The 20,271-nt window shown below is 43.1% G+C and overlaps 1 protein-coding gene across 2 annotated transcripts in view; it reads right to left on the reverse strand.

Annotated features, from left to right (window-relative positions):
* The window catches only part of CLDN10 (claudin 10), a 105,313-nt gene that overhangs the window by 2,185 nt on the left and 82,857 nt on the right, over positions 1-20,271 (reverse strand). For both annotated transcript variants that reach the window (XM_038759545.1, XM_038759546.1), the window contains exons 2-3: positions 19,385-19,546; positions 19,225-19,306 (exon numbers count right to left, since the gene is read on the reverse strand). In XM_038759545.1, the coding sequence (XP_038615473.1) occupies positions 19,225-19,306; positions 19,385-19,546 (244 nt within the window). The remainder of the gene's footprint in view (positions 1-19,224; positions 19,307-19,384; positions 19,547-20,271) is intronic.

A 20,271-nucleotide genomic window follows, 5' to 3' on the forward strand; every position in this document is an offset into this window, starting at 1 on the left:
AGCACTTGTCCGTATGATTGGAGCAGGGCTTATCCAGCATTGGCAAGCTGCATAGCTCAGTGGAAAGAGCACGGGCTTTGGAGTCAGAGGTCATTGTTTCTAATCCCAGCTCTGCCACTTAGCTGTGTGACTTTGGCAAGTCACTTAACTTCTCTGTTCCTCAGTTCCTTCATCTGTAAAATGGGGATTAAGACTGTGAGCCCCACGTGGGACAACCTGATCACCTTGTCTCTCCCCAGCGCTTAGAACAGTGCTTTGCACATAGTGCTTAACAAATACCATCATTATTATTATTATTGACAGCTGGACTCCATCACCTTCTAGACCTTCAGCTTGTTGTAGGCAGGGAATGTGTCTCTTATATTGTTGTATGCTCCTAAGCACTTAGTATAGTTCTCTGCACACAGTAAGTGCTCAATAAATATAATTGACTGACTGACAGCAAGCTGACCACCCTGGTGGATGACTGATACCAAATCATTTTCAAGGCTGGAGTTGGAACCAAAGGCCTAAGGAGAGTAGCTGGCTGGTCACATATGCACAGCTCCCATCCTTCCCTCTCTTGCTACTCTTCCATATGTATTGCAGAAAACATGCATTTAGGAGCTTAGTACACTGCAGGCAGAAAAGAACAGAGAGATGGAAAAAGAGGGGAAGAGGGGAGTAAAGAAGAAGAAAGGCAGAGGCAGCTCGCAACAAAATATAAATGTTAATTGCCAGTAAACTTGTTATGGGCAGGGAACATTCATTCATTCATTCAATCGTGTTTATTGAGCGCTTACTGTGTGCAGAGCACTGTACTAAGCACTTGGGAAGTATAAGTTGGCAACACATAGAGACAGTCCCTACTCAACAGTGGGCTCACAGTCTAGAAGGGGGAGACAAACAAAACAAAACATATTAACAAAATAAAATAGAATAAATATGTACAAGTAAAATAGAGTAATAAATATGTACAAACATATATACATATATACAGGTGCTGTGGGGAGGTGAAGGAGGTAAGGTGGGGGGGGGAGGGGGAGAGGAAGGAGTGGGCTCAGTCTGGGAAGGCCTCCTGGAGGAGGTGAGCTCTTAGTAGGGCTTTGAAGGGAGTAAGAGAGCTAGCTTGGCGGATGTGCGGAGGGAGGGCATTCCAGGCTAGGGGGATGACATGGGCTGGGGGTCGAAGGCAGGACAGGTGAGAAGGAGGCACAGGGAGGAGATTAGCGGCAGATTACCAACTCTGTGCTCTGCACACAGTGTACAGTGCTCTGCACACAGTAAGCACTCCATCAATACCATTGATTGCTTGCCAGTATATAACTTTCCTTTCTCCTATCTCCCACTTGCCTTTTCCTCCCCACCATTTCTACTGTTCTGGTAAAGTGGAAAAGGATAAAACTTCCAAGTAGAGCCAGGTTAAGGAAATTATTGGTCAGTGTTCTTCGACATCTACATAAAATGGCATACTTCTGGATTACAGGTTAGGATTAGGTCCTTTCATTTAAACAATGTTCCTAGTATTGGGCTCTCTGCACCTCACTCATACCATACACTGGACAGGGACTGTGTCCAACCTTATTAGCTTGAATTCATTCAATCGTATTTATTGAGCACTCACTGTTTGCAGAGCAGTGTACTAAGCACTTGGGAAGTACAAGTTGACCTTGGCGCTTAGTCCAGTGCCTGGCACATAGTAAGCACTTAGGAAATGTCAGTACCCAAATTAATTATCATGTAGTCCTCATCTTGAGTTCCTTTTCAGGTTTTCCAGGGTTCATTAAACAGCTCTTGAAAGACAGAGAAGTTAGTGACCTCAGCAGCGTATAAAACAGGTTTGGAAATAAAGGCAATACATTTAGACTGTAAACTGTAAGCTTGTTTTGGGCAAGGAACATATTTGCTAATTCTGCTGTACTGTACTCTCCCAAGCCCTTACTACAGGGCTCTGCACATAGTAGCACTCAATAAACATTACTGATTGATCGATAGGCAGCATGATGCCTGTAAATGCCAATATTTTGGAAAGATTCTCTCCTCTGTAATCACACATCTCTTTTCTCCAAGACATCTCTAGATGGATGTTCGGTGGAGAAAGCCCAACATCTTCAAAACTGAACTCCATCTTGGCTCCCAAATCCCCTCCCACCTAACACTCTCATAACTGTTTTTTTATTGGTATTTGTTAAGCACTTACTATGTGTCAGCAAGGCCTAGTGGAAAGACCCCAGGCCTAGGAGTCAGAGGACTTGTGTTCTAATCCCAGCTCTGCCCCTTGTCTGCCGTGTGACCTTAGGCAAGTCACTTCCCTCCTCCTGCTTCAGTTCTCTCATCTGCAAAATGGGGATTCAATACCTGAGCTCCCTCCTAATTAGAAAGTGAGCCTCTTGTAGGACCTGATTATCTTTCATCTAGCCCAGCCCTTAATACAGTACTTGGCACATCGTAAGTGCTAAACAAATACTATTTTTACTATTATCATTATCAAGGAGGGCAGAGGATACTCCAGGACCACACAAAGGGGCCTGACTTAAATGACTACAAAAAAGGGCAGGCCTTGAGCCACCACTCCCAGAAGAATTGGCCCAAATGACACACACGGCTGTGCACTGTCATCAGTTTGTACACACTGAGATGTGTTAGTGGTGGAATCATTAGTAATGCCCTGGAAAATGGATAATTTCCCCAAATATAGCAGGCCAGGGGCAATGGTGGGAGAGAGAGAAACAGAGAGAGAGTGTGACAACTCAGCTCCAGGATGATTCTCTAATTCTTTCAATAGAGATCTCTTTTGCTACCACTTGGTAGACCAACTTTCTTGCCCATTTCTCTTGGGCATCTCTCCATACCCTTTGCATCTCAAATATCCCAATATATAGAGAGAAGCTGTGTGGCTCAGTGGAAAGAGAACAGGCATGGGAGTCAGAGGTCATGGGTTCTAATCCCAGCTCTGCCACTGTCAGATGTGTGACTTTGGGCAAGTCACTTAACTTCTCTGGGCCTCAGTTACCTCATCTGTAAAATGGGGATTAAGACTGTGAGTCCAATGTGGGACAACCTGATTACCTTGTATCCTCCCCAGCATTTAGAACAGTGCTTGGCACGTAGTAAGCGCTTAACAAATGCCATTATTATTATTATTATTATATACATCCACAAAAAGTAATGGAAACATTTCATATACCTTTTATAAGCCCAACTTGTACTTCCCAAGTGCTTAGTACAGTGCTCTGCACACAGTAAGCGCTTAATAAATATGATTGAATGAATAAGCCAATAGGTGAGCACAGAAAACAAACAGCAAGTGTGTGTGGCACAGATGCACCTGCAACTTTCATAAAAGGAATAAAGAAGCTTTGAAACCCATCAGAGGCCTGAAGGAAAGGCACCATGATAAGCAGTCAATGGTCAAGCTAGTCGCCAAAGGCTCTTCTTCTTCTTAGGCCCAATGCCTTGAAGCTAAGGGAAATTCTAAGGCATTCAAACCTCTAGAGTTTTAGGTACTGCAATGCCAGGTTCTGGCTCCAGCTTCAACCCTATCTTTGTTGCTGTCCTTCCAGCCCCCATAGTACCCTAAGGCAGTATGGGCTTAGGAAGAGGTTATGTTTTCCTTTTCTATTAGTGATCGTTTCCCACTACACACACACACACACACACACACACACACACACACACATATATATATATATATATATATATATATATATATATACATACACCCAGAAATACACACCCTCCCCATCTGGGGCCCCACACAAGGCTGCCACTGTCACCACCATGGAAATGTAGGAACAGCTCAAGTAGAACATATTCTATCTGTAAAATAAACATTACTACTTATCCCTAAAATATACAGAGAAGAGCTTAAACATCTTCATACACTCATCGGAGGGAAATGAGACTGGGGATGGCTTAGTTTAAGGCCAATGTTTAGCTCTAGATAGACAACAAATCAATTCAAACTTCTTTTTACAGTTTCATAAAGCAGCTCTCAGCATGCAGCTTTTCGATAACCCAGGCTCCTTTGTGAGCAAGACAGTATGGTTCCCCACTGAATATGTCTGCAAGCAGCAGCATTTCATAGTGGATAAAGAACAGGCCTGGGAGTAAGAAGGTCATGGGTTCTAATTGTGCCTGGCACAAAGTAAGCACTTAAATACCAGTTATTAGTATTATTAAAGCAGGAAGGAAATGAGTAGACAGCACATATTCCTTAACAGTAAAGCAGGAATGCCCTCATTTTTAACCCAATATAGGGGGTAACGGCGTTTTTGTAACCGACATTTCTTTTGTCCAAATTTTGAGTAACAGTCCTGGCAAACATCAGGTAGTGAGAAACAGATGTCTGATTGCCATAATAATTATGGTACTACTTAAGTGTGTACACACTTAAGTGTGTGTGCCGTGGACTGTACTAGGCACTGGGGTTGATACAAGATAATCAGGCTGGACACAGTCCATGTCCCAAATGGGGCTCACAGTCTTACTCCTCATTTTACAGATTAGGAAACTGAGAGGTTAAGTGACTTGCCCAAGGTCACATGGCAGACAAGTGGCAGAGTTGGTGTTGGAAGCCAGGTCCTCTGACTCCAAGGCACCTTTTCTTGCCAGCAGGATTTCCGCATGGGTATTGCCCACTTGCCTCAGCAGTGTCGACAAGCTTCAGCTGCTGTCCATGATGGCAGTCCTTCTGGGAAAGTGGGGAGGGACCAAGGGAATGGAAGATCCCAAAGAGCCCACTGTAGGTCAGTGGCAAGCCTCCTCTAGAACACCAAATTCTTTTGGGGCTGAGGGTGAGGGAGGTGGCCAATGAAAGCCCTAGCCAACAGTGCATTTCTCATGATCAGGTTCCAGCTACTGAATCTTGTTATTATATTCTGCCCTCTGGCTTCAGGACAAATGTAAATTTCTTCTCTCTCTTTCATCCTTCCCCTCTCCCTGCTACTGCTGCAGTCACAGTAATAGACTGACAATCTTTCAGCTATATTAAGACATTTTGTAACAATAATAACACAAATGAGGAATTTGTTAAGCATTTACTATGTGCCAAACCCTGTACTGAGTGCTGGAGTAAATACAATATAAGCAGATCAGACACAGTCCTTGTTCCACTTGGGAATCACAGTCTAAGGGAGAGGGACAGATAAGGAGATTGAGCCCAGAGAAGTTAAGTGACTTGCCCAAAATTCCATCTTTGTCACTAGTTTCCTATGTAATTAGAACCCAGGTCCCCTAACTCCCAGGCCTTTGCTTTCTCCACTAGCTACCCTTCTTACTTATCAAAGAAAATCCATACATTAAAAATCAAAGTAAGTGGAAACAGGGCACTACAGTATTGAATTTAAAGTCGTGAACACGCAAATGCTTAACATTATGTATACATTCAATTCTGCCATAACACTTGGCTTCAGTGTGTGTTTTGGCCAAAATGTAATCAGAAAATCAGGATCAATACTCCATCAGTTTGAGCCTGTTTGGGCTTGGCAAACCATATTATTGAAGAAAGTGCTTGTGTCTATATGCTTTGGAATGGGTTAGTTTTCCTTACCTTTCTTTCTTATTACAAGAACTTAATCTCAAGATATAGGAGAAGTGTGTATATGTATGTATATGTATCTGCACACATCACTGTCTTTTATTTTGAAGGTGATGCAACTGATAGGGAGATTCTACACGTGTGCATGTAGTGCTGAAGAAACAGTAGTAACAGGCACTTCAAAGTCATACTATGTTCCAGAAAACTTTTCCATTTCTAATACATCTTACTATTCTAAAGTTCCCACTCTCTAGGCAGCCTGAACCAAGAACAATTGCTGTTTGACCCTGGGTAAGTCATTTCACTTCTCTGGGCTTCAGTTACCTCATCTTTAAAATGAGGATCGAGACTGAGACCCATGTGGGACAGGGACTGTAGCAAATCCGATTTGCTTGTATCCACCCTAGTGCTTAGTACAATGTCTGGCACATAGTACTTAATAAATACCATCATTATTATTATTGTTCTCCAATATCCTTTGGAGAGCAGAGTCCAGATAACCCTTAATAGTCTGAATTCTTGGTGTTCTCTTTCCACCAACCCATTCCCATGAGCTGGGGAAGCCACATAATCATCTCTCAATATAAACATCCCACCTCAGACATAGGTGGCCTCTCCAAGTGTAGCAGTATAACTCAGCTCCCTTTCTTGGCAAAATCTACAAGATCCCCTTGTTTTCAACTGACTTTCAGAGTCACCCAGCAACTGTTGTTGATTCAGACCTGAACCTCTTATCTCTATGGCCAGAACATAACCCCTCATTCCAAATTCCCTTTCCCCCTGCTAACTGCTCATTAAATATCCATCCTCTGCTGGAGACAAAATGCAATGCCCAGAGGCATATACTTTTCAATTTCAAATGTTTTACTGAGACAGTCCGACACTAGCAGAGATACAGCAGCAATAGAAAGGTAGAACCCTTTCTAGTCAGTCCAGCCACCTTCTCACTTGCCTCGGATTCTCCTTCTGGCCATTTGCTTCCCTCAAACACCTGCTTGCTCCATGTTGGATCTGGCCTACTTTCTGCCACTGAAGTCCCCTACAAAATGTCCAAGAACTCATATCCAAGGCAGAGGCATGGCATCAGGCAGAAGGTCCGGTTCCTGTGCTAATCACCGGCAGAACAGTCTTGGTAAAGTGACATTTTGGACAGTAAAAAAAATGTGGTCGGTAACTAGTTTTGAAATCCAATTTTCACGTGTCAGAGCTGTTTCTGAACTTGTGTCAAAGCCATTTAACTAAAAGATCTCTGTGATCCTAAATGACTGCCTGGGGCCACAACAGAACAATACTAAGGTTCAGAATTGCACCCTCGAATACTTAACTGTTGAATTCCTTATTGTTCTTTAATATCAACTTGTACTTTATCCAATAATTTGGGAGCTCTTTATTCACATTATTGCTCAAACGTCTCCTGTAAGTTAGGTAAACCAGGCAGATTTTCAGGTTTGAACTTTGAAAAGCTCTGCTCACAGACACACGTTGATTCGCTGGATAGCTGGGGAAATAAATCTTTTTTTTTTGTGATACTTGCTAAACACTTACTATGTGCCAGGCACTGTACTAAGCTCTGGGTATGAGCACATACCCATTTTACAGATGAGGTAACTGAGGCACAGAGAGGTTAAGTGATTTACCCAAGGTCACACAGCAGACAAGTGTTCAGTCCCAATTTGCCAGTATTTAGAAATTGCCTATTTCCTCTCTTGAAACAAACACAAATTAACATGAAGAAATACATTTTAAGGTAATAATAGTATTTATGCACATATTATATGTCAAGCTTTGTTCTAAATGCTGGGGTACATACTGGATATTGGAGTCAGAAGTAGTCCCTGTCCCACATCACAGTCTAAATAGGGAGGAAGATATGATACGATCCTACTTTTTAAATTAAGAATACAAAGGTGTTTGGCTACCTGGAAGAACACAAGAATGGAATTCCTGACAAGGATTAATGAGACACTGAAGGTATGAGCCATTCCTGATGAGTATGACAAGCAATGAATTGGGAGTGCTATCAAAGTGCTATCTTCCGAGCTCCCAGCTATAGATTTCTTTAGGCTCAAAAGCCTGCAGGAAAAACCTAGGGAACTTAGTGTCTGCATGCCCCCTTACCTTCCCCTCCAGAGCTCAGCCAAAAGAGCATCATCAGATCTTTCCTAAGTCCCTGAGTTGGTCTGGGTCTTAGTACCAGCCACAGAATTTTCACCAATGAGGGATGACTAGCCAGACCATGGCTGACCCATGTGCTGGGGGCTTCCAGGAGTCTCTGGGAAGCAGCACAATGATGTGTTTCCCTCTATCTGATAGACAAGCTAGTTGAAAGACAGCTTCTGGTTTGGGGGCAAAAAAGATGCTCAGGCTTAGAGCCAAAAGTACGGCTCACAGTCACAACTCCAATAATCCAATAATCAGGATCTCTTCAGGGAGTTTACGGGCTCCTGGAGGGTGAGTTTGGGGAGGAAGGCAGAAGGACGCTTTAAAAAGTAGAAGTTCTTAATCCATAACTCTCTCCACTAATTACTGTCACTAGGCAACTGTGGGACTGCAAGAGCGATGCTAATGCCACCTCTGCCTCTATATGTTGCCAACTTGTACTTTCCAAGCGCTTAGTACAGTGCTCTGCACACAGTAAGCACTCAATAAATACGATTGATTGATTGATTGAGCATGGGCCAGAAAGTCAAAAAGACCTGGGTTCTAATCCCCATGCACCACTTGTCTGCTATGTGACCTCGGGCAAGTAACTTCACTTCTCTGTGCCTCAGTTACTTCACCTATCAAATGGAGATTAAGACTGTGAGCCCCATGTGGGATAGGGACAGTGTCCAACCCGACTTGCTTATATCCATCCCAGCACTTAATACAGTGCCTGGCACATAGTAGCACTTAGTAGTCCAGCGCATAAAACAGTGCTCCAGCGCATAGAGCAGTGCTTTACACATAGTAAGTGCTTAATAAATGTCATCATTATTATTATTACTTAATAAATACCACTATTATTATTTTCGTTATTATTCACTCCTCAACCAATCAACCAATGATAATGAGTGCAATACAATTGGTGGAAATGAACCCTGATGTCAAGGAGATCAGAGTTTAACTCTTGTCATGGGTGAGGGTGTTGCCACTACCAAGTGTCACTACTGAGTGACACTACAGGCAGCCTGTGTTTCAAGGGTCCCCCACATCCCGGCGACTGAGACACGGGAAAGCTGCTGATGCATCAGTGGGCATAGCAGGGTCGGGGGGCTGGTGACAAGAACGCTCCTCCACCACCCTGCAAGTCAGCAGCAGCTCCAGGGCCCTACTCCTCAGAAGGTGCAAGCCCCTCTGAACAGTAGGCTCCAGGGCAATGGCCCAAAATGGCCCTACCCTAGAAGCAGTTCAAATAGTAATATCTGAAGAAGCACCCTGATGAGAACACAGGGCTGTAAAATGATCCTCTCCACATTAGTTATAAGGCTCCAGAGTCCACCTTCTCCCAATTTGGTGTCAATCAATTCCTTTCTGGACCAGGGTCTTCACATAAACTAAAGGAGACATTCAGAAAGTTAGTGGTTTGGGCTACAAAGCAATAGTGAGAAAATGTAATTAAATTCAACAACCTGGGACAGTGAATTATGCTTAGAGATAGCTCTGTTAACTGTAAGTTTCAAGAAGGGAGATTTTTGTGGTCTTTTTTTTTTATAGAGAGGAGGAAGTTAGTTTGAAAAAGCCTAAGGGGAAATGTTGAGAAATGTTTTTAAGACCATCAAATAAGCACGTACTCTGTACTGGAATCATAAAACATAAGCAAAGCCCGGAATGAAAGGAAGAAAAACAAAAGAAAAACAAAATATGGTGAAATAGCAAAATACAGCCATTTATTCAGGTCACGGCTCTCTTCCAAGATTGAAATCCCGCCCAGAGCCCAAAGAGACAACTCCTCCAGCCTTCACTGTTGCCACTAGCCTCCCCTCCATGACTGCTGTTCACAGTCCACTGAAGAACTCAGAAATGCCCAGGGCCTAAACTTGCTCCTCCTCTCCTGCCCTCCACAACCGCGGTGGGGAAAGAGACGGCACCAAAGTGTGTTTTTGACAGTGTCGTGGTTTGGCTGAGGTTAGTCCTGGGTGGACCTCAGCCAATTCATCCAACCTTCTCTAACTTCCAGGTTGGAGCAGCCTGGGATATGCTAGCTAAGACTCCCCGGGAGGTTTTCCCTTAAATCTGAATGATTGCTTAGGCCCTAAAGACCTGTTGCACCTTTTCTTCTCCTTCTAGCCCGGCTCCCTGTTTCTACATGCAGTTCAATGCAATAATGCTATGGAGAAGCAGTGTGGCTTAGTTGATAGAGCACAGGCCTAGGAGTGATAAGGTCATGGGATCTAATCCCGGCTCCACCACATGTCTGCTGTGTGACGTTGGGCAACTCACTTCACTTTTCTGGGCCTCAATTACCTCATCTGTAAAAGAGGGAGTAAGAGTCTGAGCCCTATGTAGGACGGGGACTGTTTCCAACCTTACTAACTTGTATCTGTCCCAGCTCTTAGAACAGTGCTTGGCACATAGTAAGCACTTAAGTACCATTATTATTATTAGAAGAAGAAGAATATGAACCCCAGATAAATCATACAATGTCAGACATAAAATAGTCAATTTCTGATCAATGATCAGTGGCCAAAACTCTGATGGCTGATAAACCAATCAAGAAAAGTTTCTGCTGGTCATTGTGACAGATGATTGTTGGAGCAGAACCCAGTGAGGCCCTCTAAGGCTACAACCACAGTTACTCTGATCCCCTCCTCCATCATCGCTGTCAGCTTCTTTGGCTGACACAGCAGGCAGGTTATTTACTCTAATCAAGTCTTTGAGAGCTTTCTTTTAGACTACTGAACCCTGCTTTGTCTTCGTCCTTCTCTTTGTCTACCTTTTTGGCCAGCTTTGATTGTACCCTGACTGGCTATATGTAGTCTGGTCATCCAAAAAGACCAGACTTTGGTCTAGAGACAGCATGGCCAAGTGAAAGGGTCCACCATTACCCATCTCTTTACTCTCACAACCCTCCCTAAGTTTCCCATTTCCCTCCTCAGCAAACAAAAACTCTTTGCAGTTGGCTTCAAGGTTCTCTACCAACTCACTCCATCTGCTGTCTTCACCCACTATTCCTCAGCCTACTCTCTTCATTCCTCCCAAGCCAACCTTCTAATTATACCTCACCCTCAATTGTCTAGCTTGGAACTCCCTCCCTCCCCAATCCGCCAGCCCAAAGTCCTCCTCCCCATAGTCAAAGCCCCTCTGAAAGCCCACCTCCACCATCCTGCTTTCCCTGGTTTAATTCCAAGCATCCCAAATCATAGACACCCATCAACCCCCTCTAGCATTTACATACTTAAATCCAAACCCAGGCCTTAGGTACACATGCTTCCCCAATTGCATTGACAATTATTTATTGTACTCTCCCAAAAGCTTAGTACAGGGCTCTGCACACAGTAAGCACCCAATAAAGAGTATTGCTTGACAGGTTGATTACTCTGTAAATACTTTTACACCTGTCTCCCCCTTTAGAGTGCAAGCTCCTAGAGAATGTATCACTTGCTTGTTTTGTACTTCTCAAGTGTATGGTACCCTGAGGGTGCTCAATAAATGCCTTCACTACTACTATTACTACTGGGAAGACCATGGGACTGGAAATCAGGAGAACCAGGTTCTAGTCCTAGTAATGTCCCTGGCCTATGTGACCTTAAGCAAGTCACTTAATCTCTCTCTGTCTCAGTTTCCTTTTCTCCCTGCCTCTTAGATTGTGGATACTATGCGAAAGAGGAAGTATGGGGCTATTTCCAATTGGATTATTATTTGTCTACCCCATCACTAGCATAGAGCCTTGGCACATAAGAAGCATTTAATAAATTCCTCTATTATTTCCACTACGTGTGTTGAAATGGTCAAAATCCAATCAGGGATAAACAAAAACGTGTGGGGGTCTGAGGGAGGGGGCGGTGGGGGGAAGAAGGTGAAGAGATCAGGATTCAGACCGTTAAAAACCCTTTCCCTTTACCAAAGCCTGATGACCACAAATAGGGCAGTATGAAGGCAGGTGGCTGGAAGTGTGATGGCTATTTCGCTATTCAGAAAACAAACTGCTTAGAAAGAAGGTGAAATTAGGACAGAAGAGAGAGTTACAGGGAGATAGGAGAAAAACCAGAGCTGGCCCTAAATAAAGCCTGTTTCCGTGCCTGCCCTGCCCATGTAGAAAGCAAATGAGGCTTTCTACAATTAATGTTTGGCTGGGTTGGCTAACATTTTTTGATTCTTCTTCATTTTGACATTTGTTGTTCTGAATTTGATTTGCAGGTCCTGAATGACAGACTCCAAGAGAGGGATAAGTTACTTTCTCTTATTCCTTTGATCAACCAGTAGTATTTATTGAGCCCTTACTCTATGCAAAGCACTTTTCTCAATGTTAGGGAAAGTACAGCAGAGTTGTAGACATAATCCCTCCCTCAGGGATCTTACAATCTAGTGGGGTAGACAGATACTGTCAAAAATTAGAAGAATGAGGACACGTTACACATATATTTATATACATATATACACACTGCGTGCGTGCGTGTGTGTGTGTGCGTGCGTGCTGCAGCAGGGTGTGAGCACCCAAGTGCTTAGAGAGGAGAGGAGAGGAGGGGCTCCAGAGATGAGAGGTTAATCAGGGAAAGTCCCTTGGAGAAGTGATTTCAGAAGATAGGGCTTCAAAGATAGGGAGAGCAAGGGGGCTGCCAGATGTCAGAAGGGAGATGGAAGCATGGACATACATTCCATACCCAAAGCCCAGACCCAGAGGGAGAGTGGACTTATTCCACTGGCCTCTGGGGCCCCTTAGAGCACCATTCCAGTGCTCTAATCTGATCCATATTAGCTCTTGGTTTCAGTATGTTTTTGCATTCAAACCTGAATGAACACAAATCACGTAACCTATTGGAAGGAGGTCAGGCCTGGGAGTCCGAAGACCTGGATTCTACTCCAGGCTCCACCACTTGCCTGCTTATGTGACCTTGGGCAAGTCACTTGACTTCTCTGGGCCTCGGTTTCCTCCTCTGTAAAACAGGAATGAGTTACCCACACCTATTTTCTTCCATGTTTTGTTTTCCCGAAAATTCCAGTGATCATTAAACTACAATGAAGAAAATACGAAGGGAGTATAGGTGAAAATCAGATCGGTTAACCTAATAACTTTGTTAGTGACTCTAGAAAATATTTTGATGGAGAAGGGACTGAAGTAAATAGTGACAGTCATCACCTGGGATTTATTTTCTCCACTCTATCCCTGCCTTCCATTAGCCCGGATTAAATTGGGCATGGTAATGATCTTCAGAATCCCATTCTCCTCCAACAAATTTTCAATACGTTGACTATATGACTGCTCAATCTTTTCAGGGTCCTTTATTCATTTTACTCACTTGCATGCACTAGTGATTAACTTTTTCAACTAAAAGTGCAACTAAGTAAGGCCATCAAAACAAGAAGTTTATGGGTGAGTGAAACGCATTTAAGCTCCATAAAAAGAACATGTACCATATGACTGCTGGAAAATGCTTATTATCGCTTTTATACTGTGAAATAGAAATTGGATTAAGATAAATAGATTATTCTTAACATGAAAAGGGGGATCAATAGAAATCAATCAATCAGTGGCACTTAGTACAGGCCTCTGCAAATGACAAGTGCTTGGGAGAATGCAATAGGGTAGATCAACATGATCCCTGCCCACAAGGAGTTTGTAGATGAGAAAGGCTGGGGTAGGTTAGAATAGTGATGATATGAAAGGGATGAAATAAATTGGCTAGAATCTGAATAGGTGCTAAGTCTAGGTTTTACCCTTGCCACTGGCCTGCTTTGTGACTTCGGGAAAGTCACTTAAACTTTCTCTCGGGCTTCAATTTCCTCATCCCTCACACTCCTCCTCAGTCTCTTTTGCTGGATCCCCTTCCGTCTCACCCCCAAATATGGGCTCTGTTCTGGCTCCCCACTCCTCCCCAACCCCACACTGACACTCCTCCCTTTCATTCATTCAGTCATATTTATAGAGCACTTACTTTGCGCAGAGTACTGTACTAAGCACTTGGAAAGTACAATATAGCAATAAAGAGAGACAATCCCTGCCCACAACAGGCTCACAGTCTAAAAGAGGGGGAGACAAACATCAATACAAGTAGGGGACCCTGATGATTGTATTTGTGACTTTATGAATTGGTATTTTTTTCCCCTGAAGTTTAGGACTGATCTTTTCACTTTGCACTCATTCTTCCTGGAGAGCAGTGGAATTAGAAGTAATAACTTCTTCATCCCAGAACCAGCGTAAGGAGCTAGGCTGTGAGTAGTAGGGGCTGGGTCACTATTGCATCTTTCTCCTCCTCGTCTTGCTAGCTGTCTTATGTGTCTTGGATAACATGCTGGGAGTATAAGGAGGGATTGGCAAGAAAGAACCAGTTGGTGAAGAGGAGTTCTACTCTTACTTGGGTGAGACTGGAAGCCACTGTATGGTTGGCCATTATATGAACCTGACATCATCATATTTAAGTCAGAGGAAGAGGATTCTTGTTGCTTATAAAGTTAGATTTAAGAGGTGGTGTTGGGGAAATTGAGGGATAATAATGATGGTATTTGTTAAGTGCTTACTATGTGTCAAGCACTGTCCTAAGCACTGGGGTAGATACAAGGTAATCAGGTTGTCCCACGTGGGGCTCATACTTTTAATCCCCATTTTACAGATGAGGTAACTGAGGCACAGAGAAGTTAAGTGACTTGCCCAAGGTCACACAGCAGACAAGTGGCAGAGCCGGGATTGGAACCCACATCCTCAGACTCCCAAGCCCGTGCTCTTTCCACTAAGCCACCCTGCTTCTCTGAGGGATCTGGGGAAAAAGGAGATGGAGATTGGAAGAGGGAGAGCTCAGCACAGAGTCTGTAAGAGGAGTGTAGACAGCAATTAAATATTAAGGATTAGATGAATCCTTATCGATGAGAAAGACAAAAAGGGAGGTGAGGGAGCCGAGAAGTATTCTGCAGGAAAAGTGAGAATGAGAGACAGTAGTTAAAGATGATTCCAAGGTTACTAACACCTAGGACTTACGGGGCTGGTAAGAAACCTGAAGTAAGACTAGAAAAATGTAGATCTGGTAATCTTTACCTGGAATTTCTAAGGAAATGGTTAAAGTGTCACCATGGATAGCTTAAAGAAGGGATATATAATGGCTTTTGGACAAATAAGTCAAATATACATATTTAAGTTATCCTCTGTAGTCCAAGACCACATTAGGGATTGAATGAGGAGTATAAACCAAAAAGGTTTGCAATTCTATTAATGAAACTGATGTAGCCTCACCTTGAATACTCTATCCGGATTTAGTAACTTCATAACCCAGGGGAAGCACAGGCACCAGAAAAAAAAGTTACAGTAAAGGCAGGGAAAATCATTTGAGCCAGGAGATAGAGGAGAAGGAGATGGTGACCTCAGAAAAGAGAGAGTAGATGAGTAATTTTGGAAAGAAATTCCACAGCTGAGGTGCCCTAAGTAATGGAAAGCATTGAACTTCATATTTGAAGATACAAACACTCCTATTTCTGCTCTCCCAGGTGAAAGTATTTTATAAAGTGCAGTCCAAGGCAGAACACTTTAAAAACCATAGTGCAAAATGACATTTTTGATTCCAGTCATGCTTGAACTTTGGGAATTTAGATGGAACAGAATTATTGCCTTAGTCAAAGTTACTGAAACAAAAATCCCAACAGAATTAAACTAAAAGTTTGATGGTTTGTAAGAACAGCATCAGTTCATCAGAGAGTGCTGGAAAATTACTGCTCAAGAATTACACCCAACCATATGCTAATCATCAATGATGTCAGGAAGAAATGAATATCCAGGATGGCATATAGTGCACAATTGGCCAGGTGGAGTGTGGGGAATTTTCCTCTGAAGGATCTAGGGGGCAAAAAATAGTCCTCAGGCTATGTGCAACCTGCCACCTGAATCGCTCCAGCCCCCAACTTACGTGCATCAAAAGTGGGAGGCAGGGCCAGCATCTCTGACCAGCTCTGCGGCTCTGGTGGGTGAGAAGTGCTGACGGGTTTGCGGCAGAGATACAGGGGCTGGGTAGAAGCTGCAGTGGTCAGAAGACTTCCACTACGTCCCTTCCCTCCCACTCCACCACAGTCAGGCCAGAGGACAGGGACCAGTCAACACCTTGTCTCTCCAATGTGCACTAAGACTCTCTAAGTGGTCCTCCAACTGAAATAATGCCCTACCCACCGACCTTTACTTAGTATAATGTCAGAGACAATGGATTAGTCTAGTTGATAGTCTGGCATGTGTGCGGACAGGATCCAATGGCTATGTGTATACACATCTACATACATATGTATATACACAACTTCTAAAAAGGGCAAAAGTGTTTATAAGATGGTAGATACCAAACAAAGTTTGTTTTCCAATAATACTGTAATTTCTGAAACTGTATCCCTGGGAATTTTCTACTTCAACGGTAATAAGTCCAGAAACTTGGGGAATGGACAGTAGTTCTCCTCCCCGAAGCTTCCAGGGCTCCCACCACCACCCTCCCTAACTCCTGCTTTTAAAAAAGAAGCCATCAGGTTTGAACTTCCCAAATACCTCCATCACCTGTACCATTTGCTCTATACCACGTCATCTTTTTCCTCCTGCTACTCCTTAGAAAAAGCTGTGTGGCCTAGTGGGAAGAGCACGGGCCTGGATTCCAGAGGACCTGGGTTCTAATTCTGCATCTGCTACATATCTGCTGTGTGACTTTGGGTGATCACTTAACTTCTCTGGACCTCAGTCACCTCATCCGTAAAATGGGGATTAAGACTGTGAGCCATGTGGACAATGCTTGGCACAAAGTAAGCACTTAACAAATACCACTTAAAAAAAGAGTCTCTCAGGAGGAATTCTCCATCTTGTCTCTAAATTTACCTCTCTACCTGTGCTTCAGGCACTATCCCTTTTCTCCTGCTTAAAACACTTGTTTCCACCCTTCTTCTCCCCTCCCTTACTGCTATCTTCAACCTCTCAGTTTTTAGTGACTCCTTCCTCTCTGACTTCAAGAACATTCAAGCCACTCCAATATTAAAACAGCCTTCTCTGGAGCCCATTACACCTTTCACCTCCATCTCACCATTCCTAACCCTGTCCAAACACTTCAAATGGGCTGTATAAACCTGCTGCCTTCAATTCTCAACCAAATTCTCCTCTTAACCCACTCTAATCTGGGTTTCACCCCCGTCACGTCATGAGACCAGACTCACTTAGGTCACAAAGTACCTCGCTGTAGTTAAATGTAATGGGCTCCTGTCCTAATCCTTCTTGACATGGGACACTGCACTATTCTTGTCTCCCTGAATGCTATTACAGTACTCACCTGATCCTTCTATTTGTCTGATCAGTCCTCCTCAGTCTCAACCACTGGCCCTTCTCCCATCATGAGGGTTCTGTTTTCATTCATTCATTCAATCGTATTTATTGAGCACTTACTATGTGCAGAGCACTGTACTAAGAACTTGGAAAGTACGATCTGGCAACAGATAGAGACAATCCATACCCAACAACTGGGCTCTATATCTGCTCACTCAAAACTCACTCTCTCTCAGAACCATCTGATCACATGCTTTCAGCTATCATTTCTTTGCAAGCAAATCTACTTCACTAGCCCAGACCTCCTTCCTGCTATATAATCTCAAATTTCCTCTTGCCTCCAGGCCCCATATCTTGGGGGTGCCACTTGTATACTGTTTCTCCATGCTTAGTGCAGTCCACTGCACACAGTAAGTGCTTAATAACTATTATTACTACTACTTTAAATTATCTACCCACTGACCTTTTCATCTTCCCTCCTAAATCTACTCCTGCCCCATCTCTGATAATAACCCCCTCATATTCCCTGCTGCAGAAATACACTAATTGGGGATCATCGTCAACTCCTTACTGTCTTTTAGATCTCACATTTAATTAATTACTAATATCACCAGTTCTTCCTCCACAATAGAGAAGCAGTGTGGCCTAGTAGATAGAGTATAGGCCTGGAAGTTAGAAGGACTTGGGGTCTAATCCTGGCTCTGACACTTGTCTGCTGTGTTACCTTAGGCAAGTCACTTTACTTCTCTGTGCTTCAGTTATGTCATCTGCTAAATGGGAATTGAGACTGTGAGCCTCATGTGGATCATGGACTGTGTCCAACCTGATTAACTTGTATCTATCCCAGCACTTAGTACGTGCCTGGCACACGGTAAGAGTTGAAAAAATACCATTAAAGATAACAATAAAAAACAAAAAAGAAACAAAAAAAATTCCTAAGTCTGCACCCTCTCCTCTGCCCATACAGACACCACTCTGATTCAAGCTCTCATCATCTCATGATTAAACTACTTTATCTGCCTTCTCACCAGTCTCCTAAGCCTTCAGTTTCTGCCCTCTTTCAGTCTATGTTATAGTACTATTAAAAATAATAAGAAGAGTAATTGTATTTATTAAACACTTACTATGCATCAAACACTGTTCTAAGTGCTGGGGTAGATAATAATAATAATGGCATTTATTAAGCACTTACTATGTGCAAAACCCTGTTCTAAGTGCTGGGGAGGTTACAAAGTGATCAGGTTGTTCCTTGAGGGGGTCACAGTCAATCCCCATTTTACAGATGAGGTAACTGAGGCACAGAGAAGTTGAGTGACTTGCCCGAAGTCACACAGCTGACAATTGGCAGAGCTGGGGTTTGAACCCATGACCTCTGACTCCAAAGCCTGTGCTCTTTCCATTGAGCCATGCTGCTTCTCTCAAGTTACAAGTTAAACACATCGGACATAGTCCATGATCCACATGGGGCTCACAGTCTATGTAGGAGGGAGAACGGGTTGGATCCCCATTTTACATATAAGGAATCTGAGACACAGAGAAGTTAAGTGGCTTGCCCAAGGTCTCACACAGCAAGCGAGTGCCAGAGCTGGGATTAGAACCCAGGTCCTCTGACTCCCATGCCCCTGCTCTTTCCACCAGGCTACAGTGCTCCTATGAGCTCTGCACAACTGCTCTGATATCCCACAGAACACCACTCTCCCCATCTAAAAAGTCCTACTAAAATCATATCTCCTCCAGGAGGCCTTTCCTGACTCAGTCCTCTATTCACCCTCTCTTCTGCGTTGCTTATATACTTGGGTTCTGTAACCCTTTAGCACCTTGAGATTTCCCCCTCTCCCAACCTCACAGGGTAGGGATCACGTCTACCTACTCTAAAGTAGTGTATTTTCCCAAGTGCTAAGTACAGTGCTCTGCACCCAGTAGTGCTCAATAAGTATCACTGATTGCTTGAGACAGAGAAATAGGGGAGAAGAGGAAAGTGTGTCAGAGACAGTAAGAGGGGCAGAAATCAGAGAGGAGACAGGGCCTGGAGCCACTGGGTGAAAGCTAAGGTTCTGCTGGGACTCAATATTTCAAATTTATGTCTCCATGTTTAGTGTAGAGAACTCTGTGGAAAAATGCCATGTAAATCTAATTTTAAAAAAGTTTTCTAAAAGACACTCTATCTGGAGTAGTGGCATCACATCCAGTTTCTCTTGTGGACTTCACAACCACATGCTAGAAAAATTCACAAATTTTCACGCATAAAAGTTTTTTAGTGCTTTTCATTCTATGGAAAAGATATACATGGAATACTTACTTTTGTTCATAGTAAAGTGGGTTGAAGAATTCACTTGTGATTCTGTTTGCATACAGAGAGCAGCCCGTCATTGAGCACAGCCCTAAAATACACCAGAACCAGTATTACTATAGTTCAGCTTTCTATCCATATGAATCTATACTTGTAATTTTCAGTTTACCTGAAAGAATGAATACAATTCCAGCCAAGCCTGCAATTTTAGCCTTAGACTTCTCTGAGCCTCCAACTTTTGTACACTTCATTCCAAACAATGCAAATATGGAACCAAAAAAGCCCAGGCAGACAGCAGCAATCATGAGTCCTCTACATGCCTGGATATAACCTGAAATTACAATATATAATATCTCCATTAGAAGAAGCTTTTGGTTGTTTTGGCTAAATGTTTATTATATAATGCCACTTCCAGCTTGGACATAGAAGTCTGAACGATTACAATGTCTGCCTGCTGAAAACAGTAATTATAGTTAAAACTTGGACAACTATCCTATAATGGGGCCATGCAAACTATAAACTTTCACCATCCACCCTCTAATTCCTCACTTTTACAGGGTTAAAAATACACAGTTTTCAAATTCTCTGACATCTGGAACTTTTTTCCAATCGCAAGATTAGTGGTTCACACAACCCTGAATATAGGTCTATTCTATTTACGCAAACAAACAAACACACAATATCTGCAAGTGGAATGAAGTCTTTCAACATTCTTGTTTTCAAAGAACTATATAACCCAAGGATCTCTGAGAACTCTCCAAACCTTTTAATTTTCCCTCTGAGATCAGACATGGACTAATAGTTGAAACCTGGTTCCAAATTAGTGTTTGAGTCAACTTTCACGTGCCTTGAATACTTGTCCACAGTTCACATTTCCAGTCTCAAACTGGGGAAGGTTTACTAGCTAGCTCTGGCTTAAAACCACCTCAAGAAGTCTTCAGAGCTGAAGCTGCCATAAGGAAGCTTGGTGTATCTTTATGGGGTCAAGCTCTGGAAGCCAACAGTTAATTCAGTAAAATTCTACCTTACGATAAAGAGTTCGGGGTATTAGAAATG

The sequence above is a fragment of the Tachyglossus aculeatus genome, chromosome 17 (assembly GCF_015852505.1).
Source record: "Tachyglossus aculeatus isolate mTacAcu1 chromosome 17, mTacAcu1.pri, whole genome shotgun sequence".
NCBI lineage: Eukaryota > Metazoa > Chordata > Mammalia > Monotremata > Tachyglossidae > Tachyglossus > Tachyglossus aculeatus.